Source organism: Jaculus jaculus, chromosome 10 (genome assembly GCF_020740685.1).
Source record: "Jaculus jaculus isolate mJacJac1 chromosome 10, mJacJac1.mat.Y.cur, whole genome shotgun sequence".
NCBI lineage: Eukaryota > Metazoa > Chordata > Mammalia > Rodentia > Dipodidae > Jaculus > Jaculus jaculus.
Window position 1 is genome coordinate 34,136,461 of NC_059111.1, and position 25,498 is coordinate 34,161,958.

Genomic DNA, 25,498 nt, shown 5'->3' on the forward strand with positions numbered 1-25,498 from the left:
GTGATCCTCTTGCCTCTGCCTCCAGAGTGCTGGGATTAAAGGTGTGCATCACTATGTCCAGCTTACCTGAAGTATTTGTTTTATCGACTCTATGACATAATTTCTATACTGTAAGCCTGGGTTAAACTGCATGTGTGTATGTGTGTGTAGATAGGTAGGTAGGTAGTGAGAAACTGTAGTACTAACTCCACAATGTAGATAGAGTCTCCATTGGTGAAAATAGCTTTCTGTTAAGATGATAGGGTAATGATAAAGTCTGAGACTAGTCAAAATATGTTTGAGCACCTAGCCCATCTATAAGTTATATGGGAAAATAACTATGGTAGCAGTTTACTTAAAAGAGCATTTTGGGTTGGAGTAAGCATCTGAAGTTTGAAAGCAAATCAGCTTCAGTAGGCTCTTAGAATGGGAATGAATGGATTCTAGAGAAGGAATCCTTACAGGTGTTTGGGAAGATCCTTCGTTTAATTACGTATCTAGTAGTACAAATGGCAGCTTACTTGTCACTCTCGCAAAGATTTTTAAAAATTCTGAGTCATATTTAGGACATTCAAGTATTTGTGGTTGAAAATAAAAGTCATTGGAATCCAAATTTTAGCTGCATTTGGGAGGAAAACTATTTCCTAGAGGACTTTTTAAAGAAGTAATATTTAGACTACTTTTCTTTTTGTGAAGCACCCTGGCCAAAGAGTAAAGAAGTTTGGGGTTAATCCTAGCTTTGTGCCTTGTTTTTTGATTTTGGGTGAAAATGAGAATAGTGAGGATTTATAGTTTTTCTAGTGAAATGTTTTATATTGTCTATTTTGAAAACTAACTAGAAGCCATATATATATTAGAAAGCATCTTTACTAGCATGTGACAAAATATGAAACATTTATTAAAATCTGGTAATTTTAAGAAAATGTTGTTTGTAGGTTACATTTATGTTCCCTCATTTTCTTGGTAGCGGATACTCTGTTTTCAAGGAAGCTGAATGGCAAATACAGACTTGAGCGACTTGTTCCAACTGCAGTTTATCAGCACATGAAGATGCATAAGCGAATTCTTGGACACTTGTCATCGGTGTACTGTGTAACTTTTGATCGAACTGGCAGACGGATATTTACTGTAAGTTGTTTCTAAAGTATTTACTCAGATGGAATTGAAGAAACATTGCTTATAGGAGAACTTGAAGTAACAATTTACTATTTGTTTGAGAGAGAGAAGAGGCAGGTAGAGAGAGAATGGGTGCTCCAGGTCCTCTATCCATATGTGCCACTTTGTGCATCTGGCTTACCTGGGTCCTGGGGAATTGAAAGTGGATCATTTGGTTTTACAGGCAGGCACCTTAACTGCTAAGCCATTTCTCCAGCCCAATTTATTGTTCTTTTAATGGGAAATTTGAAGTCCAGGTATTCCTTTTTTAAAAAAACATACTTTAGCAAGATTTTATCTAAATTTGGATTTATCCAAGTTTATAAGTTTCCCAAAAGACATGAGGGACAGTTAGTTATATTGTAGGATTATATTATGAATAAGTATAGTTCTTAACATTGTATCACATGCTTATTTGCCTTTTATAAAATATTTTGTTATTTTAATTCTAAATCAAAGACATGTTTCAAGTAAATTACTAAGCAAATTGTAGGGAGAATATTAACTACCATTTTACATTTTACATTTTACATTTTTCTGTGGAAAATCAATTGCTATCCTGAGCAATTTCCTTTTAAATAGTGATAGGAAAATAGTAGAAAAATTCTGAGCATATCTTATCTATAACCATAGAAGGTATAATAAATACTATCTTTACTGAATATAACTGTTGAGGCACCTCAAAATAAATTGAAATACACCTCAAGGTAACTTTCTTGCTTAAAGCTGGAAAACTATTCTTCCCTCTTCCTCCTACCCCTGTTAAACAGGATAAAAAGAAATAGCATATAACCTCAAAGGTCTTTTAAAACCCTCAGATATCTTAAAGAATGAGATGCGAAACATCACAAAGTCCTATGTAGTTCATTAGAGAATGCTCAGAATTTTTTCTATGATTTTCCTATCACTTTGGTCAGTAGCCTTGCAAGCCAGTACCTTTAAACTGCTGAGCCATATCCTCAGCCCATATCTCCCATTTTTTTTTTTTTTTTTAATGAAACAAAAGTAAAATTTTCTGACAGGTTGTTTTATCCAAATGAAGATGTTGGCTTATGTTTACAGTTAGCAATTTTCACTTAAATAGTAAATGGATACTTAACCACTTGAATTTCATAAACTAAATGTTTAACTCTATCTAAAACAAATTTGGCATTTATAATGTCTGGAAGGAATCCTTCAAAAGCAGTAATGAACCAAAGTAAGCAGCAAGAAGCACTGTATTGTGTTTGCACTTAATCTTGACTACAACGTTATTTCTTTATCACTGAGATAGTTTCTTCAGTATTTGTGTTAGTAAAGTGCCTTATGAAAATTCTTGTTTAGAAAAATATGAATTGTAAACATCATATTATGTAGGGTTGTCTGATTTGATAGCAATTTGATACCTAATCTGTAGTGTTTTGTTTTTTTTTTTTTTGAAGGGAACCACAATGAAACATTGTGCCTATTGCTGTCTTACAAGTTTAGTAGAATAGTAGATATGATGTTTGAAGAGTGTTTTGAACCAAGGATAAACAAAATACTGCCTGTGGGTCAATCTCTTCCACTACCTGTTTCTGTATTTAAAATTTTAATTGAGGGCTGGAGAGATGGCTTAGCGGTTAAGCGCTTGCCTGTGAAGCCTAAGGACCCCGGTTCAAGGCTCGGTTCCCCAGGTCCCACGTTAGCCAGATGCACAAGGGGGCGCACGCGTCTGGAGTTCGTTTGCAGAGGCTGGAAGCCCTGGCGCGCCCATTCTCTCCCTCTATCTGTCTTTCTCTCTGTGTCTGTCGCTCTCAAATAAATAAATAAATAAACATTAAAAAAAAACTTTAATTGAGATATAGATGTAGTTAGTGGTCACTGTTGAACTACAATGGCAGTTTAGTAGTTTATCACAGAGAATAATGTAACAATGTGATATAATTTTCCATTTGTGCCAAACTCATCTCATTTGTAATTTTCTACTTGTGACGTGTAATTATACAGTCTAAAAGGTTTCGTCACAATATTAAATGCAAAGATTAGAGAGCCTTGACTTTAAAATTTCCTTCTATTTTTATGATTATCATTTCAAGTGGTAGTAGGGTATGTTTATATGCATTATTCATTTTACCTAGTAAAGTGCAATGGATGATGGTTATTTTCTCATTCAACTAATAGCACACTAGATACTGACTAGTTCTCTGAGAATAAGTCTGGAAAACTGATAGGTAGATAAAGCTTTATGATAGTAGATCATGAATGACCAAGAGAGTTAAGTGAGAGAATGCATTATTATTTATTAGAGTAACAATTTGCTAATGGACCAGTCAGCATTTTCTTTCATCTGTCTGTATTTTAAGGCCTTGCAGATTTATTTCCTAAATGCTGATGTAGATTGATTTGAAAGCTTTTGCCAAGGGACTAATGACTCTTTTACATTGGCCCAGCCCAAAATGGTGTGTCAGCAAAGGGCTGCTCTCAGTTACCACTTTGCCACTTCTTAGCAGTCCAACTGTGGGAGATGATCATCTCTTAGTATGACCCACAAGGCACCTGTTGACTAAGAGGAAAAACTGAGGGAGACAAACAGTAGAAACCTCAGTTCATCTTACTAGTAGGAGGAAGGAATGGCATTGTGCTTTCTGTGAAGTGTTGTGTAACATTTGTGCAGCGATAGCATGGCCTGGATCGGGTCATGAAGACACCATTCAATAAGCCATGTTCTGAGCTGTTGTGCGGACTGTATTCTTTATGAACTGCTGAGGACATGGATGGGAAAGTATTCCAGGCTGAAATAGCATGAAGAAACAACAATGAAGTATAATGTGTTTCTGTATGCTGTATGGAGACCTGTGCCAAAAAGGAAGACTATGAATATAATATAAGAATATAATATTATGAATATAATTGATAGAATTTGGGTGGGCCCTTGTAGATTGATGGTAGTGTTATCTGTATTGGTTTGCCTGGTTTTGTAGGAAGTGTACTTATCTTGGAGAAATATATACACTTGGATATTTCGAAGTGATAGAGTATCAGTTCTTTAGCATGCACTTAAATGAGTAAAAATAAAAAATATTTAATTGTGTGTATGCCCATACACCTGTGTGATTATATAAGAAACAGGGAAGAAAGGTGATGGACTAAGTGCAGAAAAAAATCAAAAGTTGATGAATCAGGGTGATGGAGACATACAGATACGTTATAAATCTTGAAACTTCTGTAGGACTGAATATTTAATTTATCTGCTGAGAATTCTGGTTATGGAATAGACTGGGTTTTAGGTGACAGGAGGAATGAGTAGTAAAATAGAGACTACTTAGAAAACAGAAGATTGTTGATTAGGGTTAGCCTACCAAGTGAAGTAGGCTATTTGAATTTGCAGTGTAGCAGAATTAGCATGCTTATTGTCGTAGATGACATTTAGCATATTGACAGTAGGATCAGAGCAAGTGATGGTGGTAAAATTGGTTCGTTGCTGGTCTAGATAGACCTCTGATGAAAACATTCAGTATGTGTTGAGATGATTGACCCTGATTTTTTTTTGGGGGGGGGCTGATTCTGAGGGAAGTGAAACAGAGGTTTGATTAGTAAGCTTGTTCTTGAAAACACTTCAGCTAAGTTTAAATTATTAGCAATTTTTAGTTCTGATTGCCAGCCTAGTGTTTTGTAGCTTAAGTAACAAAGTGAATTTGAATGCATTTATGATGTTTTTGACTTTATTATAATGACAATAGGTAAAATGCCTAACTCTAAGTATATAATAACAGAAAAAATAGAATTTTCTTCATTTACTCTTCTCTATAATAGTGGATTTCTATGAACACTGTGTCTCCTATTTATAGTTAAAATTCACCTAACTTATTTTTATACCAAAGTAGTAATTGTACTTAATTGAAGCTGCCCCTTTTTAGATCTGCATTTTAACTTTAAGGTTATTTGATATCTAAACAAAATTGACCTGTTTGCAAATGTGTGTGATTCTGTGCTTGCTAACATCAACCATTCTTTATACTTTACTTCTATATCTGGTAAAGTATTTTCTTCCTTATTTAACATTTCACATATTTTGCCACCTCTATTCTTCAGTTGCTTTATAACAGCATCTATAATGAACATGAAAATATATTTTACTTATATAGTCACAGTATTTAATGAAAAAGGCATACAAATAGAACCTTATCAAGTTGTTCAGAAATTTAGTTTTTCTTTTCATAAATGACAAATAGTTTCAACAAAACTAGATTTTTAGAAAATAATTATTAAATTTTGTGAACATTGTTTCTGAATCATATTTAAGTGACTTGTGGCCCTGTGTCTTAAGGTTTCATGAGATTGTTGTGTCAGTAGATTTATAGCATTTTTTTCCTTGAGTGAGACAAATCAGAATACCCAGTACTTTACAAAATAGAAAGCCATGTGAGAGTTTTGTGAGATGCCTTCATTCATCAGAGAATAAGAGCCAAATGGATTATTAGACATTACCTACATTTGAAAAATATTTTATTGGCTAGGGGGTGGGGGATTCATGTGGCTTCGTTTGGATACTGGGGAATCTAATCTGGGTAGTTAGGTTTTTTTTTCATGGAAAATGGTAGTATCTATTTTATTTATCTGAATTTTGTCCTTTAAGCATTTTATTTAGTTTAAAATTTTTTGTGTATGTAAATGTATGTGTGCATGCACACATACCACAGTGAACATGTGGAAGTCTGAGAACAACTTTTGGTATGTCCTAGGTTGAAACTGGGTCTCTTGTCGATGCCTCCATGCTATAGGTGTACTGAGATTACAGAAGCCTGCGATAGCTTCCAGCATGGGGTCAGGGCGCCCCAATTCAAGAGCTTAGAGTTCTCTGGAAAGCTGTTTTATCCATTGACACATCTATCTCCTTAGTCCTCAAATTTTATATTTAAAAAAAATATAACTATTTACATAGTGATTCACAAAATTTGGACTTTTTTTAGATGGGAGAAATGAGATACATTGTAAGAGATACAACTGCTGCAAGCTTGATTATTATTACTCATCTCCAGACAATACTTAAACTATTAAAGATTGTAGTAATTTCAGCAGAATAAATAATTCCTTTTAAGGCCTATTTCTTTATTTTTCTTTCTTTTCTAAAAATTCATCTTGAGCACGTGTGTGTAGAGTAAGCATGGTGTATGCACATCTGTAGAAGAGAACTTCAGTCTCCTCTATTTCATTTAGCTGGAGTTACCTTCTCAACCCAGAGCTGTCATTTTTTGGGTCATTGAGCCCCAGCCATTCTGCAGTCTGTTCCCCACGGGACTAGGGTCACAGATGTGTGTGGCCACACCAAGCATTTTATATGGGTGCTAGGAAGTTGAACTCAGGCTGTCTCAGGGCTCTCATGCTTAAGCTGCAAGAGCTTTACCCAGTGAGCTATCTCCTCTGCTCACTGTATTTCTTAAATAAAGTATGTGTGGCCTTTTCAGATGTAGCAGGGGGGAAAAAAAGCAAATTTAGAAGTTAGTAAAACCAGCTTCTTCAGTTTGGGCAAATCTTTATTTTTCTAAAGTTTCACCTTCCCTCACTGTGCCTTTTCACAAATAATATGTACTCTATTGTGTTCCAGGTTAAATAAGTGCTTTTTCTGAATAGTTGTGCTACAGTGCATGTGTGCAGGTCAGAGGATAACCTGAGCTGCTGTTCTGGCTTTCCACCATGTTTGAGGCACCGTCTCTGCTCTTTACTGCTGCATAAGTCAGCCTGCACACTTCTGGGGCTCTTGTGTCTGCATCTTCTCTCTAGCCCTTGGCACACTGACATTACAGATGCTTGCTAAAGTGTTGCCTTTTCTATATGTTCTTGGGATCTAAATTCAGGTACTCACACTTGTACAGTAAGTACTATCTCCAGGCTGTCTTCCCAAAACTCATGTAGATGTTCAGGCCAGGTCACAAGGCAAAAGAAGAGAGAATGTGTATCCAGATGGAGATCACAGGGCAGAAAAGAGAAAGTACCAAAGCAGAGACCAGAAAATTCAGATGAGAAAAACCCATGGTTATCCAGAGTTTAGAGAAATGACACAGGTAGCAGAGTTTAGGAGAGGTACTCATGTGGTAGATCTAGAGTGTGAAGGGAATATACACACGGTAGAATCAGAAATTAGAGGAAAGTTATACATGTGATTAAAGTGAGAAGTTACCCAGATCATCAAGCAGATAGAAGGCAAGAAAAAAAATACCCAAGCTAAGGTAAGTATTCTCTCCTTTCTAGCCGGCTAGCTGGTCCCAGCTCCACTAGGAAGGAGGGACAGACTCAAGTGGATGTTCAGTCCAGGTCATTGAGCAAAAGAAGAGGAGAGAGAGTGAGCCAGTGATAGGGTAGAAGGAAGAAGAGACTGGGCTATATGGATAACCCCCTTTGTATGAATCAGACATCAAGTTAGGGTGTGCCTTGTCAATCAGGCTCAGGTGGTGGAGGCATGATCTCATTGGTTCATGGACTCAGAGAGCTGAAGAAGCAGCAGGAAGCTCCTGCTGGGCCATCTTTGAGAGAGCAATCAGATCCAAGTTTCCCTTTGGCCAAGATGGGCAGAATGGCATCCCTTTGTTCTGTTTGGGCTTTTGTCTCTAACAAACTGCCTGAAAGAAGCTAGCTTTCTCCTATTTCTCCTTCAATATATTGAAATTTGAAAAGAAAAAAAAAAAAAACAACACTAAATTTGGAGTCTTATTTTTAGGGCAAGCTAAAAGGTTCACATTCTATTTTATTGTGCCTTTTTTTTTTTAGTATGTGCTAGTTTGATGATCGCGAACAAGTGATAACATGTTAGGGAGCACTCTTCTATGGGAACTAATACAAGTCTATTTTTTGTGAAAAATAACTATACACTGCTCTTTCATGCTGGCTTGGGATTAAACACTAGCATAATGGAGTTTGATTTAAAAGTTAAGTTCCAAAATAAATTTTCAATTTTATGATTTTTCGAGATAATTACTTTTAACTGCTGTCTCTTGGCAGTCTCATCTACCCCCATTTTTTTCAACTACTATCTATAAGCTGATAACAACCAAGATTTCTATCTCTAGAGTCAGACCTGTGCCTTCAGATCTATTGAGAAAGCAGGAATTAATAGGGCCAGAGTAAAGCATGGTGAGTGAGCTTATCACAGCATTTCTAGCAGCTACCTTAAGAGGTTCAATTCAAGCCCTTTAGCAGACTTTCAAAACCCTCTGATTTTTCCCTTAGGTTAAACCTTCCCAAGCTTAACTTGTTATTTTTACGTTACTTCCACATCCTGTCTGCAACCCCGAGAACTAACTATATGTTAGTGTTTCTATAATCCTGCCACATAAATTTAGCAGGTTTTTCACTGTTGTTCTTTCAGAAATAATCCTTAGTGCTTTCATTTCTAAGCTTTGTTTATGTTCTTAGTTCATTATATTGTTCCCTCTGCTTTGCTGATTCAGAAAATACTGCTCAGGTATTTGTTACATATAATGTATATATATATGTGTGTGTGTTATAATATATATATATATATATATATATAACATATGTATGTGTGTATATGTATATATATATATATAACATATATATGTATATGTATGTATTTGTGTGTGTGTGTGTGTGTATGTGTGTGTGTGTGTGTGTGTGTGTGTGTATATATATATATTTATTGGCTGAGGTTTCCATTACTTGCTGTGTCTTTTGACCTGCTTTAAAATTGCTTTCTCTCCCTTGCTTTTTTGTTTTTACAATTGTTAGAATGCTAAGTAATGGATTTCACTAAGACATTTTCATACATTTGTGTCATCATGCTTTGTTTTGCTTGTCTGCCCTGCCTCTTGCTTTGTGTCTTCACCCCCTTTTGTGCTTCCATGTCACATGTATCCATTTTCCTCTCTTTTCCCCCTTGTAGTTACTTTCTTATTGCTGTGACCACATATCTGACAAGAACAATTTAAGGAAGGGCTTATTTTGCCTTATAGTTCAAAGTTACAGTCCATCATGGTGAGGAAGGCATGGCAGCAGGAGCTTGTGGCTGGTGGTCTTCATATTCAACCCACAGTGAGGAAGCATGCTACTGTCAAATAGCTTTCTCTTTTTTTATATATAATCCAGGACACCAGTCCATGGAATGCTGGCCCCAAAATTAAAGTGGATCTTCCCACCTCAGTTAATCTATTCAAGATAAGCCCTCACACAGGCATGTCCTAATCTAATCTAGTTACTCCCTCATAAGCATGCCCCAAGGTGCCTTTCCTAAGTGACAGTCAATAGAAATTTCATCCACCCAAATCTCTTCCTTCCCTCTCATGATTACTTTTCTACTTAAAATATCTGTGCATACAGATACACAAAATGTAGGTTGCACATATGAGAGGTATAGGCAGTATGTGTCTACTGAGTCTTGTTTATCTCACTTAAAATAATGATTTCTAGGGCTGGAAGGATGGTTTAGAGGTTAAGGTTAAGGTTAAGCCTGCAAAGCTAAAGGACCCAGGCTCAACTCCCCAGGACCCACATTAGCCAGATGCACAAGGGGCATACACGTCTAGAATTCATTTACTGTGTCTGCAGGCCCTGGCACACCCATTTTCTCTCTCTAGGTCAAGTCAATAAAAATAAGAATAAAATAATGATTTCCATTTTCATCTATTATCCTGTAATTGTCATGTTCAGTTTTCTTTATGACTGACTAAAATTCCATTTCCCTTATTCATGTGGTGATGGACATCTAAATTGCTTCCATATCCTAAGTATTGTGATCAACACATTAGTAAACATGTGCAAGTATCTCTATCGTATGTTGACTTAGACTCTTAGGACTATGTACCCATGGGTGGTATAGCTAATTCATATGATAGCTCTGTGTGTGTGTGTGTGTGTGTGTATTTTTTTTGGAAACTATCATATTGATTTCTGTAGTGGCTACATACACAGCTTACTTTCCCACTAGAATGTATTAGGATTCCTTTATTACCCCACACTCTTTCTAGTATGTTTCCATATTTTGTTTTGTTTTTTAACTTACCATAGAGAAAAAAGGAGGGGGAGACAGCAAATGAATGAATATGGGCACACTATGGCTTCTTGGCACTGCAAACAAACTCTAGACGCATGCACCAATTTTTGTGCCTTTGGCTTTACATGGATACTGGGGAATTGAACCTGGATCAGCAGACTTTGCCCGAAAGTGCCTTTAACTGCTGAGCCATCTCCAGCTCCCCTTTTAAAACTTTTTATTGACAACTTCCATAAATACCATGTACCGTGATCATAATCCACTTTGCCATATTTTCTTGATAGTTGTTCTCACTGGAGTGAAGTAAACCTTCAAAAGCTGTTTTACTTTGCATTTTCCCAATGTGTAAGGATGTTGAATTTGTTTTCCAGCACTGGCCATTTGTATTTCTGAGAACTGTCTATGCAATTCAGTAGCTCATTTATTGATTAGTTTGTTCTTTGGTAATTAATTTTTGTACTTATTCTAGGTAATTGATAGTCTAATTTAGTGGCAGAGATTCTTTTCCATTCTGTAGCCTGTCTCTTTCTGGTGATTGCTTCCTTAGTGGAACAGAAGCTTTTTAAGTTTTATATGATCTCATTTGTCAGTTTTTAGGGCTATCTCCTGTGCTGTTAGAACCTTTCAGAAAGTTCTTGCCTGTGTTGGCATCTTTTCCCCAGCAGTCTCAAACTAAGGATTTTGATATGTTTTAAATTGACTTTTTGCAGAGTGAGAAACATGGACCTAGTTTTCCTTCTGCATATATGAAACCACCATCTAGTATTTTCTCTGTTTCTGTATCTTGTCCAGCATGTGGTTCTGAACTTTCAAGGAGTCATTTGCTTTTTCATGTTCCTCATGTTCTGTGTTGTGTTTTCATGTCTGTTGAATTGTATATCTTTTGGTTTTATTTGGGTAGGTTCTTATTAAGCAGCCTACTCTTTTTTTTTTTTTGTCTTCTGACTACTTTTATTCAAAGTTTACCTGTCAATGAACAAAGCAATGCTAATAAGAGCACAGGGTTCCATATTTAAAGTTTACCTGTTAATGAACAAAGCAATGCTAATAAGAGCACAGGGTTCCATCCCAGGAACATGCAGTAGAGTCAGATTAGCCTTGTAACTGGCAGCGTGTCAGGTTGTCTCCTCCTTAGCACCCTGGCTGCTCCACGGCCCCCTCCACACAGCCTGTTCTTCTTTTTTTTTTTTTTAATTTAATTTTTTCTCAATTTTTAAAAGACATTTTCCATGATTATAAAACATATCCCATGGTAATACCCTTCCTCTCCTGCCTTTTCCCTTTGACATTCCATTCTCCATCATATCCCCTTCCCATCTCAATAAGTCCTCACTTTATTTTCATGTCATGATCTTTCCCTCCTCTTATGATGGTCTTGTGTAGGTAATATCAGGCACTATGAGGTCATGGATATCCAGGCCATTTTATGTCTGGAGGGAGCATGTTGTAAGGAGTCTTACCCTTCCTTTGGCTCTTATATTCTTTCTGCCACCTCTTCTGCATTAGACCCTGAGCCTTGGAAGGTGTGATCGAGATGTTAGTCGGTACTGGTACTCTCTCTAGTTGCTCTTTCCAACACCATGACACCTTCTGAGTTATCCCAAGGTCACTGCCCCCTGAAAAGAGAAGATTCTCTACCAAAGTAAGAGGAGCATTAATATAAGGGTATGAATATTAAGAGAAGTGCTTACTGGGAAGTTTGATAAGCATAGTATATACACTTAACCAGACATCAGCAGATGTTATACCCCTAGGGATCATGACTACCCCTGTTTTAAGTTTTCAGTATCAGGGATGTATTCCCTCCCATGGAGCAGCCCCCCAGTCCAATTGGAGGGCAGTTGGTTTCCACCATGACAGATGTGCCACTATTGCACCCATTGGTTCATTTGGGCTGGCTGGCCAATTATAAGGCTTGCAGTGTCCACTGTTGAGTATCTTCACTGGTGGTGTATCTTTCTCCCATGGAACTACATGTAGAATGGCTTCTTCCATCTTTCTGTCAGCCGGTCTACATGGAGGAGGTCATCAGCTCAGTTCCAGCAAGGTTTCTCAGTGGCCTTGCAGCCCAAGTATGTGGAGTCTTCAGCAATAGGGTCTTACGGCCTATTCATGGTGGGAAACCAAGGGCCTCGGCAATGGCCTATAATGTTTTGGGGGCATCATGGACCTCCCTGGCCAACAACTCACTGGAGGTATCCCATCCCTGGCACTGAAAATTTACTAGCAACGATCTATGGCTCCGGAGTGTTCCATTGTCCAAAACTGGAGAATTCCATATGATTTATTTGTATCCTCTTAGATTTTGATTAGCTCTATCCTTTACTCAGTCTCTTCCCCTGACCTCACTTTGGGCCTTTTCGCCCTCATTAATCTATTCTTCTCCTTACATATATACAATAACAACCTATTAAGTACCCTCCTCCCTTCCTTTCTCTTCCCTTTATATCTCTTTTTTAACTTACTGGCCTCTGCTACTGAGTTTTTTCTTTCTCACACAGAAGCCCCATCATCTGTAGGTAGGATCCACATGTGAGAGAGAACATGCGGCACTTGGCTTTCTGGGCCTGGTTAACCTCGCTTAGTATAATCCTTTCCAGATCCATCCATTTTCCTGCAAATTTCATAACTTCATTTTTCTTCACCGCTGAGTAGAACTCCATTGTATAAATGTAAGCAGCCTACTCTTGAAGGTACATTCCTCAGTACTACTCAATTAGGAGAAAATTAATGCAATAGCAACAACATCAAACCAGACATATAATAGAGAAATACACTTAACAGTCAATTAAAATCCACTAATAAGTCACCAGTTGAATGTGGGAGACACATGGTGTATATACCTCTGGCCTCCACTACATGCACACACCACATACATGGTCCTCCCCCCCCCCAAATAGTTAAGTTTGGAAATAGTAAGTGAATGAGATAAAGAAAGGAGGTTAGGAAAGTGAGGTAACAAAGGAAAGGTAAGGCTAAAAATACAAAAATGGGAAAAGATGACAAGGTTAGAAGAATGCCGTAGGGGGAATGAGAAATGAATAAATCAGAAAAAAAGTTCCCATTAATGAAAAGGCTCAAAGACAAAATTAGATAAACATAAGATGAAGAGTGAAAAATACAGGCTTAAAAACTTACTAATAATGGGTGAGAATGGAAACAGTACAAAGTTGAAAAAAAATGAAGAAAAAGGTACTGTCCAGTAATGAAAATGATCTGTTAATAAAATTACATATATCTCTGAAGGACATTAACAAAGTTAAAATCTAGCTGGGTACATGCCTTTAATCCCAGCCCTTGGCAGGCAGAGGTAGGAGGATTGCTGTGACTTTGAGGCCACCCTGAGACTATATAATAAATTCCAACTCAGCCTGGGCTAGAGTGAGACCCTACCTCAAAAAATAAAAACAAAAACGTTAAAATCTGAAAGCGTAGTTTTAAAAAGGAGTGCAGAGTGTTGAAATAGATTCTTTGTGGTCCTCAAAAATTGGATACTGCTGCTGGGCGCAGTGGCACACACCTTTAATCCCAGCACTTGGGAGGCAGAGGTAGGAGGATTACCACGCGTTCGAGGCCACCCTGAGGCTACATAGTGAATTCCAGGTCAGCCTGAGCTAGAGTGAGACCCTACCTCGAGAAAAGCGTTGGAAAAAGAAGAACAAGGCAAACCAAAACTCAGTAGATTGGAAGAAATAATAAAGATTCGGGCAGAAATTAATGAAATAGAAACAAAAAAAAAAAAACAGTCCAAAGAATTAATGAAACAAAGAGTTGGTTCTTTGAAAGGATAAACAAGATTGATAAACCCTTAGCAAATCTGACCAAAAGAGAGAAGAGACACAAATTAATAAAATCAGAGATGAAAAAGGTAACATCACAACAGATACCAGAGAAATTCAAAAAATCATAGGAACTATATACTATAAAAGCATATACTCCACAAAGTATGAAAATCTGAAAGAAATGGATGATTTCCTTGATTTATATGACCTACCTAAATTAAATCAAGGTGAGATTAATCAATTAAATAGACCTATAACAAGCATGGTGATCTGGACAGTTATCAAAAATATCCCAACTAGCCGGGAGTGGTGGCACATGCCTTTAATCCCAGCACTCGGGAGGCAGAGGTAGGAGGATCGCTGAGAGTTCAAGGCCACCCTGAGACTACATAGTGAATTCCAGGTCACCTTGAGCCAGAGTGAGACCCTACCTTGAAAAAACAAACAAAACAAAACAAATCTCCCAACTGAAACAGCCCAGGCCCAGATGGATTCACTGCTGAATTTTACCAGACCTTTAAGGAAGAGCTAACACCATTGCTTCTTAAGCTTTTTAGTGAAATAGAAAAAGAAGGAATTCTACCAAACTCCTTCTATGAATCCAGCATCACCCTGATACCAAAACATGACAAAGATAGAACAAAAACAGAAAATTACAGACCAATCTCCCTCATGAACATAGATGCACAAATTCTCAACAAAATATTGGCAAACAGAATACAAGAATATATCAGAAAGATCATTCACCCTGACCAAGTAGGATTTATCCCAGAGATGCAGGGATGGTTCAATATACACAAATCAATAAATGTAATACATTATATAAATGGATTGAAGGACAAAAATCACATGATCATCTCATTAGATGCAAAGAAAGCATTTGACAAAATCCAACATCCCTTCATAATAAAAGTCTACAGAGGGGCTGGAGAGATGGCTTAGCAGTTAAGCGCTCGCCTGTGAAGCCTAAGGACCCTGGTTCGAGGCTCGGTTCCCCAGGTCCCACGTTAGCCAGATACACAAGGGGGCGCACGTGTCTGGAGTTCGTTTGCAGAGGCTGGAAGCCCTGGCGCGCCCATTCTCTCTATCTCCCTCTATCTGTCTTTCTCTGTGTCTGTTGCTCTCAAATAAATAAATAAAATTAAAAAAAAAAAAAGTCTACAGAAAGCCGGGCATGGTGGCACATGCCTTTAATCCCAGCACTTGGGAGGCAGAAGTAGGAGGATTGCCATGAGTTCAAGGCCACCCTGAGACTCCATAGTGAATTCCAGGTCAGTCTGGGCCAGTGTGAGACCCTACCTCAAAAAAACAAAAAAAAAATTAAATAAATAAATAAATAAATAAATAAATAAATAAATAAATAAATAAATAAAATAAAACTCTACAGAGACTGGGAATAGAAGGAACATATCTCAATATAATAAGGGCTATTTATGACAAGCCTACAGCCAACATACTACTAAATGGGAAAAAACTGGGAGCTTTTTCACTAAAATCAGGAGTAAGACAAGGGTGTCCACTGTCCCCACTTTTATTTAACATAGTTCTGGAAGTGTTAGCCATAGCAATAAGGCAAGAGACATACATAAAAGGGATACAAATTGGAAAGGAAGAGATCAAGTTATCATTATTTGCAGATGACATGATTCTATATATAAAGGACCCTAAAGACTCTACTAGTAAACTGTTAGAGCTGATAAAAACCTACAGGCATGTAGCAGGATACAAAATAAATACACAGAAATTAGTAGCCTTCATATATGCTAATAACAAACACACAGAGGATGAAATCAGAGAATCACTCCCATTCACACAATTGCATCAAAGAAAATAAAGTACCTTGGAATAAACCTAACCAAGGAAGTAAAGGATCTCTGCAGTGAAAACTTTAAAACATTGAAGCAAGAAATTGCAGAAGACACTAGGAAGTAGAAAAACATCCCTTGTTCCTGGGTTGGAAGAATCAGAATTGTAAAATGGCAGCCTTACCAAAAGCAATCTACACATTTAATGCAATTGCTATCAAAATTCCAAAGGCATTCTTCATGGAAGTAGAAAAAACAATCCAAAAATTCATTTGGAATCACAAAAGCCCTCTAATATCTAAAATAATACTGATCAACAAAAGTAAGGCTGGTGGTACCACCATACCTGATTTTAACCTATACTACAGAGCCATAGTAACAAAAACAGCATGGTACTGGCACAAAAACAGACATGTAGATCAATGGAACAGAATAGAGGACCCAGATGTAAGTCCAGGTAACTATAACCACCTGATATTCGATAAAAATGCTAAAAATACTCATTGGAGAAAAGACAGCCTCTTCAGCAAATGGTGTTGGGAAAACTGGATATATATCTCTAGAAGGATGAAAATAGATTCTTCTCTCTCTCTGTGCACAAGAATTAAGTCCAAATGGATTAAAGACCTTAACATCAGACCTGAAACTCTGAAACTGCTAGTGGAAAAAGTAGGGGTAACCATTGAACATATTGGTCTTGGTAAAGACTTTCTGAATACAACCCCAATTGCTCAGGCAATAAAACCACAGATTAATCACTGGGCCCTCATGAAATTACAAAGATTTTGCACTGCAAAGGACAGAGTGAAAAAAGCAAAGAGGCAACCTACAGAATGGGAAAAAGTCTTCACCAGCTATATATCTGATAGAGGATTAATATCTAGGATATACAAAGAACTCAAAAAGTTAAATAATAAGGAGTCAAACAAGCCAATCAAAAATGGGTTATGGAGCTAAATAGAGAGTTCTCAAAGTAAGAAATATGAATGACATATAAGCATCTAAAAAAATGTTCTGCATCACTAGTCATCTGGGAAATGCAGATTAAAACTACATTGAGATTCCATCTCACTCCTGTCAGATTGGCCACCATCATGAAAACAAATGATCATAAATGTTGGCGGGGATGTGGAAAAAGAAGAACCCTTCTACACTGTTGGTGGGAATGCAATCTGGTCCAGTCATTGTGGAAATCAGTGTGGAGGTTCCTAAAACAGCTAAAGATTGATCTACCTAGCTATAGCACTCCTAGGCATATATCCTAAGGACTCATCTCATTTCCTTAGAAGTATGTGCTCAACCATGTTTATTGCTGCTCAATTTATAATAGCTGAAAATGGAACCAGCCTAGATGTCCCTCAACTGATGAGTGGATAATGAAGATATGGCACATTTATACAATGGAGTTCTACTCAACAGTAAAGAAAAATGAAGTTATGAAATTTGAGGAAAATGGATGGATCTGTAAAGGATTATACTCATTGCTTTAAACCAGGCCCAGGAAGCCAAGCGCCACATGTTCTCCCTCATATGTGCATCCTAGCTACAGATGATTGGACTTCTGTGTGAGAAAGAAAAAAGTAGCAGAGGCCAGTATGTTAAATAGGAGATATGAAGGGAAGAGAAAGGAAGGAAGGAGGTTATTTAATAGGTTGATATTGTATATATGTAAGTAGAATGATTGAGATAGGGAGGGGATATGATGGAGAATGGAATTTCAGAGGGGAAAGTGGTAGGGGGCGGGAGGGTATTACCATGGGGTATTTTTTATAATCATGGAAACTGTTAATAAAAATTGAGAAAAAATTTAAAATTGCAAAAAAAAAATTGGATACTGCCAATTATTATATATAGAGATGGGGAACGTCAACTGTTGACTTCCCTTTGGTCTATGCTGATGCTGAGTCTATGCTGGACTAGTGTCTGATGACCACCAGAGTTACCTTCAAGGTAGCTTTGCTTTGCATATCAGTGGTCTCTGCTGGTCATAGGTAGTTTTGTAGTCTGTGGCTGGGCAGGTTCTCTGACCTTCCCAGACTTCTCAGATTGTACCCACCGGTGTTCTAGTGTTTTAGTTGAGGGTAGTTTCCTAAGTGCATTAGGAATTGGGAAGTACCAAGATCAGGCAGAAGACCTACCCTCATGCTTTCCTTAGATCTCTTGAATATTAATGAACCCGATGTAGAGAAAAACAGTTTGAATGATACATACATGACTCCAGAGGTTGATCTATCCACTGTCCAGGTTCTGTGCCATCACATACTCCTGGGTTATTCTCTGAAATTGGCTACCTACATACTTCATTGTTGCCACTTAATGCATTTTGGTTTGTCAGTGTATGCCCTGTGTATGCTCAGTTACCTCCCTTGACCTTTCCTCACTAGGGGTCTGTGGCAGCCAAATTGTAGCTATGCAGCTTGAGGCTGTTTTCAGATCTCAGTCTCCCATGGTAGCTCTTTTCTTTCTTTCTTTGTTTTGTTATGTTTTTCGAGGTAGGGTCACACTCTAGCCCAGACTGACCTGGAATCTATGTGGAGTCTCAGGGTGTCCTTGAACACAGTGATCCCCCTACCTCTGCCTCCTGAGTGCTGGGATTAAAGGCGTGTGCCACCACGCCCAACAGTAGCTCATTTTTGCCATATAGGTTCTCAACATGACACCCAGCTACTGGCTTCTGAATTATATTGAGTGACAAAATGGGATTTCTATCTATCTATGACCTGTCTACATGTGGAATTTTAGTGTCTTATCAAAATTCACAACTGGGTTTGAGTTTGTAAGGGTTATGTGATTGTTTTCATAGTAGGACTGGGGCTTCTTACCTGGGTTACGTACTTTTCTATTGTTTCTTATTGTTAGGACATAATACCCAACCAGAAGCATATGGCAGGAATAGGGTTTATTGGACCTAAAGTTTCAGAGTCCTAGTGTGGCAAATGGAAGCATATCAGCAGGGAGAAAGTAGAGGAACATGAATGGTGGAACCCAGCCCATGGGTTGGAGCCACCCACGTTTGAGTGTATCCTTCATATTTCTGAAAAGAAATGTATCCTATGTTAATATTGTTATTCACTATTTGTAATAGTGCTTTTATTTTACTATCAATTTTCCTTTGACTAAAGACTACAATGTCATGTTATCTTCCACAGTATATAAAACTTGTTTGTAAGGGGCTGAAGATGTAGCTCAGTGGCAGAGCACTTGTCCACCATTCATGATGCCTACATTCAACCTGTAGCTAACATGACAAAAGAAGAACACATTCAGAGTACATTTGTCAATTTTTTTAGGGTTGGGGACAGGGTTTCTTGTAGCTGGCTTCCAACTTGCTAAATAACCTAGGATGACCTTGAACTCCTTCCTCACCCTTGACCGTTCAGGGATTACATGCATATGTCAGTGTCATTATGCCTAGCATATAGTGCTTATATGTTTCTCCCTATTATTTTCCTTCTGCATTCCTTTTTTTTTTTTTAATCTCTCTCTCTCTTTTTTTTTTTGGTTTTCGAGGTAGGGTCTCACTCTAGACCAGGCTGATCTGGAATTCACTGTGGAGTCTCAGGGTGGCCTTGAACGCATGATGATCCTCCCACCTCTGCCTCCCAAATTCTGGGATTAAAGGTATGCATCACCACGCCCAGCTTTAAATCTCATTTATTTATTTGAGAGAGAGAAAGAGACAGAGAGTGGGTACACAAGGGCCTCAAGCCTCTGCAGGTGAACTCCAGGTGCATGTGCCACCTTGTGCTTCTGGCTTACGTGGGTACTGGGGAATCCAACCTGGATCCTCAGCCTTCGCAGGCAGCGCTTTAATTGCTAAGCCATGTCTCCAGCTCTCACTGTATTACTTTTCAGTTCATTGTTTTTCTGCATTTGTATTTCTTACAGTCATTTAAAAGAACCTACATCAGTTTGTTCTGAGATCATCTTTACTTTCAGGTTTCCTTAAAAATTAGTGATCAAAAGTATCAATGCATGAGATAGAAATTGCATAGTGATGCTGAAAAGTTCTGTGTGAAATTCTGTCAGAAGATCTGTGGCATTAAGGGTAAGGATAGGTCATGAAATAGGAGAGTAGAGAGATTTCCCTGAGTTAGCAATCAAAATTTTTTCTCCTGCAAATTGAAGGGAAAAAAGAAAGGTTAATTAGAATAATAAATACGTGAGGGAGAATATGCATTGCTTTTTTATTTTTGCCACTTGTTTAAATAGATTTTATAAAGCAATACTAAATTGATAAGTTCTAAGTAATAAACTCAGGAATATAGTGAGACTTCAGTTAGATTTTAATTTGTGAAAAGATACTATAGGGAGCACAGGTTCCCCTTCTTTCATTAAAGTGTATATTTGATCAAAAAGTTGGAGTCATTTTGGTTAACATGGGAAACATGAAATAACCATGGTAGAGTGCAAAGCAAACTCTTTCCACACTCATGCAAACAAAGTGAATCATATTAGTGTTTTGAAACATAAACATGATTTAACGTTTGTCATGATTTCTTTATGTAAAATTAGAATTACATTTTTGTGATGAATATCGTCAGTCAATGTCCCTTGATATCTGTGGAGCATCATTCCAGAATCTGTGGATATCCAAGTTCTGGATGTTGCTTATATAAAATGATGTATAATTTGTATATAACCTATGTTCATCCTGTATACTTGAAATCATTTCTCCAGTATTTACAATAGTAATTATACTTTATTGTTTATGGAATAATGACAAGAAAAAGTATATAAATGTTGAGTACAGATGCCTATTATTTCTCCAATAGTTTCAGTCTATACTTGGGTTGCTGAACCATAGGTTCGGTGGGCAATTATGCTATATCGCATTAAGTGTTGGATGATACATGAGTGAATTGATTAAGCTTTTGAAATTAAGAGAAATTAAATCAAACAAGCCTTTCAAAGCCTTTTTGCAGGGGGTAGTGGTAAGGTTTTGCTCTAGCCCAGACTGTTCGGGAATTCACTGTGTAGTCTCAGGATGGACTCGAACTCATGGCAAGCCTCCTACTTCTGCCTCCCAAGTGCTGGGATTAAAGTTTTGCACCACCACACCTGGCACCCTTTTAATTATTTAACAAGTATTTATAGGGTTCTTCCCTATGCCAGGTGGTGGAGTAGACCATCTTAATGGAAGTCAGACTCTGCCATGGTTCTTTACTTCCTGTAGATCTTCAGCAATAAAATTCTTATCCTTTTATTTCTCCTAATTATCTCTTCTGCTCTAATAACTCGATTTTACTGCACTGTTATCTTGCTTTTACCACACACTAAATTACTTGCTACTCCATCTAATTCATTTCGAAGCTCAGTCATAACTAGCTTTGTAGTTAATTGGGGAATATTTTACTTAATATACTGAGTTTGACTTAAATCACATAATTGAACAAACTGGTAGGACTGTCTATGATCATTTAACAAGTCTGTATCTCTTGTCAGTATGAAGAAGAAAAATGGTATGAATCATACGCCTTTGTAGGTTTTCTACTGAGTCAGGATTTGTTTTTGTGACTTTAGTTTTTTAAAAATATTTTCATTTATTTACTTGAAAAGAGAGAGGCAGACACAGACAGAGAATGAGTATGGGTGTGCCAGCACCTCCAGCCTCTGCAGACAAACTCCAGATGCATGTACCATTTTGTGCATCTGGCTTTATGTGGGTCTGGGGAACCAAACCTGTGCTATTAGGCTTTGCAAGCAAGTGCCTTTGGCCCTGTTGAGCCATCTCTCTAGCCCATGTTCGGTTTTGTTTGTTTTCTACATTAAGATTTGATCTTATCAATTCAGACATGAAATGTTAGTAAAACTGCATCAAATAAAAATTATGTATTTTTATTGACAATACTGACTAAGTAAGGAGCTTCAGCTGTTATAATTTTAGCTGAAGATTAATGATAATAATGATAATCTTACATATTACACTATCGGCTTTCCAGGAGAAGCTACCCCAAAAGGTGTTTTTTTTGTTTTGTTTTTTACTTTGAGAGAGAGAAAGAGGCAGAGAGAGGGAGAGTCAGGAGGAGAGAGAGAAAGAATGGATGTGCAGGACATCTAGCCACTGCAAATGAACTCCAGACGCATGTGCCACCTTCTGCATCTGCTTTACATGGGTCCTGGCGAATTGAACCTGGGTCCTTTGCCCTTGCAGGCAAGTGCCTAGGCACTAAGCCATCTCCTCAGCCTTCCCCCAAAGTTTTTTTTTTAATAAGAAAATAACATACATAATATTAGTCACCAGTGTATATTACATTTGTTTTGCAATCAAATTTGTTTTATCACTTCAAAAATTCAGAATCTTTCATAAGATGTAGAAGTAATCATAGATTGTTGGGAAGGGTGACCATAGGAAAATGTTGATTATTTAATCCCATTTCTCTTATTTTCTGGTGAGTACGCAGTTCTTTATTAGTGAATGTAATAAAACAAATAGCTTTATGAAGAGGGAAACCACAAAGAAATATATTTACTATTTTAAGTGCTTAAAATAGCACATGATTTCTTTATGTGTGTTACAAACTTGTATTCTTATATGTAAGATTAATTCTCCTAGTATCCATTCTTATTTCAAGGGTTCTGATGACTGTCTTGTGAAAATCTGGGCCACAGACGATGGGAGATTGTTAGCTACTTTAAGAGGACATGCTGCAGAAATATCAGACATGGCTGTCAACTATGAGAATACTATGATAGCAGCTGGAAGTTGTGATAAAATGATCCGTGTTTGGTGCCTTCGAACTTGTGCACCTTTAGCTGTTCTTCAGGGGCACAGTGCATCTATTACATCACTACAGGTAATTACTTGATTCCTTAGTACCACTTTCTTAATTACAATTTAATGTAAGTTTTACTGTGTACGATTTAAAACCAAAAAGTATTTCTGTTCTCTTTATAAATTAGATGGACCCTGGTAGTCGTGATTTGGTTGACATGAGTGTTTTCTGTTATCATTAGTAGTAGTTAGTTTAATGAAAAAATAGATTTTATTATTTGAACTATGTCAGTATCCTTGTTTCAAGACTAGTTCTTTTTTCCTGTGCTTGTTTTTCAGTTCTCACCATTGTGCAGTGGCTCAAAGAGATACCTGTCTTCTACTGGGGCAGATGGCACTATTTGTTTTTGGCTATGGGATGCTGGAACCCTAAAAATAAAGTCAGTTGCTCCTTTATTTCATAAAATACTTGTGTTTGTTTAATGGTTGAAATTATAAAAGAAGGTAGCAAGGGAACAATACTTGCCTTTTTTCTTGAGTAAATTATAGAAATTCTTTTTGGCTTTCCACCGACCCCTTTTCAGTTTTATGCTTTGAAGGAAATTTTCTCATTAACTTGCATTTATTTTTCTCTATCTTTGTTTTGTCTCTAGTTATTTGATGTAAGAATATCTATTTTAATACCATTTGTATTACACAGTTTTGTTTCACCAGCTTGTTTTTGCTCTGAGAAAATATTAGAGTTGCTAGTGCTACTTAGAATACTTTTATTTACATTATTGAGTCTACAAGCATTAAATTTCACTAAGAAAACTGAAGAAAATTATTGAAGTTTCATTAAGTTCTACGTCAGACCCATAATAGCATTTTACATTGGTGCTTTCAGGTTTATTACGATCTTGGTTTTCAATACAAGATAGCAAAACAATTTAATCTTTCTGTTAATGACACTGAGATAAAGAAAGCTTACATGGCTTTCCCCTAGCTAAAAACATTGGTAAGACCAATATTTTAATACTTTGCTCTTTGATCTTATGCTGTATGTGCTATCCTTGCATCTTTTTGAAAAGTTTTTCAGTTAGTCTCACTGTGTAGAGGATTTTGGTTTGAAAATCATTGTGTAGCCCATACTGGATACCTGCCAATTGCTGGATTACAGACGTTATCAACCATGCTTAGTTTACACCATGCCTCTTAAATAAATGTAATAACATGATGGGTGGGGAGGGAGGGAGAGTTGGGAAGATGGCTCAGTAGTTAAAGGCGCTTGCTTGCAAAGCCTGCCAGTCTGGGTTTGATTCCCCAGTACCCATGTAAAGCCAGATGCGCAAAATAGGAAATGCATCTGGACTTCTTTTGCAGTGGCAGGAGGCCCTGATACACCCATACACACTTTCTCTCTGTCAGCCTCTTTCTCTCAAGTAAATAAAAAATATTTTAAAAAAATACAGTAAGGAGCCAGGCTTGGTGGCACACTCCTTTAATCCCAGCACTCAGGAGGCAGAGGTAGGAGGATCACTATGAGTTCAAAATCAGCCTAAGACTAGAGAGTGAATTCTAGGTCAGCCTGAGCTAGAGTAGGACCCTACCTCAAAAGACCAAAAAAAAAAAGAAAGAAAGAAAGATAGTGCTGTATATGTTCTACAGAGAAGCTTTGAATATATGACTAATGCATCTAATAATTTCATGGCATTTACTTGGCCATTTTGCCCACTTTCAGGGTACAAATATTCAAGTTTGAAGGCATTTTAGGAATTTACAAACCATCTACACAGTGGTCCGTAAGATTTAGTGGATTTCACAGTAATTTACGTAAAAGTTGAAATATTTTACTGATGTTGTGGACAGAAATAGTAGTTCTTATTTATCTTTCAGTATTTTCACCTCTATGTGAACCTGTTTGCCTTTAGTTTTTTTTTTTTTCTTAAATTTTTTACAGTTTTTTTAGGGGAGAAAATAGCTATTAGAAATCATCAAATTTGGAAAGAACAGAGTATGTTATACAATTTTTAACTCTCCCCCCCCCCCCCAAGGATCATGTAGCTAAGTACAAAAATATCTTGTTTCTGAACCCCTAAGAAGGTACCTTTGCCATTAATGGGCTCTGTAGAATGTACTGAACAGAATTAAAATACTACTTGTGCTAGGAACTGTTCTAAGTACTGGACATAGGTTAGACTCATTGCATTTGAATCATAGGAACTCTGGGATCATCTTTTTGTAGTTGATTATTTTTCCCTTTAAAAATGTAAAGTCTGTGTAAATTTGTTAGTTCATAGGATTATTTGCATAACCTAAAAATGAGTTCTAACTAAACGGTTGCTTGGCATTTGAACCAAAAATTAACACTTGCAATACGTAAGAATGTATGAAATAGCACATTTAATTGACTCCATAATTTCAGTTTGATTTTGGTAAATTGTTCTTCATATAGATTTCGTCTCAGTAAGGCTTGATATTTTTTAGGGATGCTTTCGTGGACATGTTTCTTTAAGTGGAACCTGTAAATCAAGAAATGTATGGCAATTAAAAGTAATTTACAGGGCTGGAGAGATGGCTTAGCGGTTAAGCACTTGCCTGTGAAGCCTAAGGACCCTGGTTCGAGGCTCGGTTCCCCAGGTCCCACGTTAGCCAGATGCACAAGGGGGTGTACACGTCTGGAGTTTGTTTGCAGAAGCTGGAAGCCCTGGCGCGCCCATTCTCTCTCTCTCCCTCTTTCTGTCTTTCTCTCTTTGTCTGTTGCTCTCAAATAAATAAATAAATAATTTTTTAAAAAAGTAATTTACAAATACCAATTTAAAAAAGTTTGTAAATGTTTGATGATATATTCTATAGTATAAGAAAGACTTACTGTTTAAACTGTGTAATTGATATATCAAATATTAATCTGTATGTTTTTCCTTAAATAATCATAAAACTAAAATCTAATTTTATTTTTCAATATAGTTAAACTATATTGATTAATTAATTAATATCTATGATATATAGTTAATATAAGTAAATTGAATATATAATCCATTTCTATAGCTCACTAGTTTGAATAATAGCATCTTATGCTGAAAATGTTAGTTATTGGTACATATAAGCCTCAGAGATG

At 37.1% G+C, this 25,498-nt stretch overlaps 1 protein-coding gene across 2 annotated transcripts in view; it reads left to right on the forward strand.

The window, feature by feature from the left end:
• Positions 1-25,498, forward strand: part of LOC101599483 (pleckstrin homology domain interacting protein) — a 148,301-nt gene that overhangs the window by 32,891 nt on the left and 89,912 nt on the right. For both annotated transcript variants that reach the window (XM_045160004.1, XM_045160003.1), the window contains exons 7-9: positions 947-1,107; positions 22,262-22,483; positions 22,741-22,841. In XM_045160004.1, the coding sequence (XP_045015939.1) occupies positions 947-1,107; positions 22,262-22,483; positions 22,741-22,841 (484 nt within the window). The remainder of the gene's footprint in view (positions 1-946; positions 1,108-22,261; positions 22,484-22,740; positions 22,842-25,498) is intronic.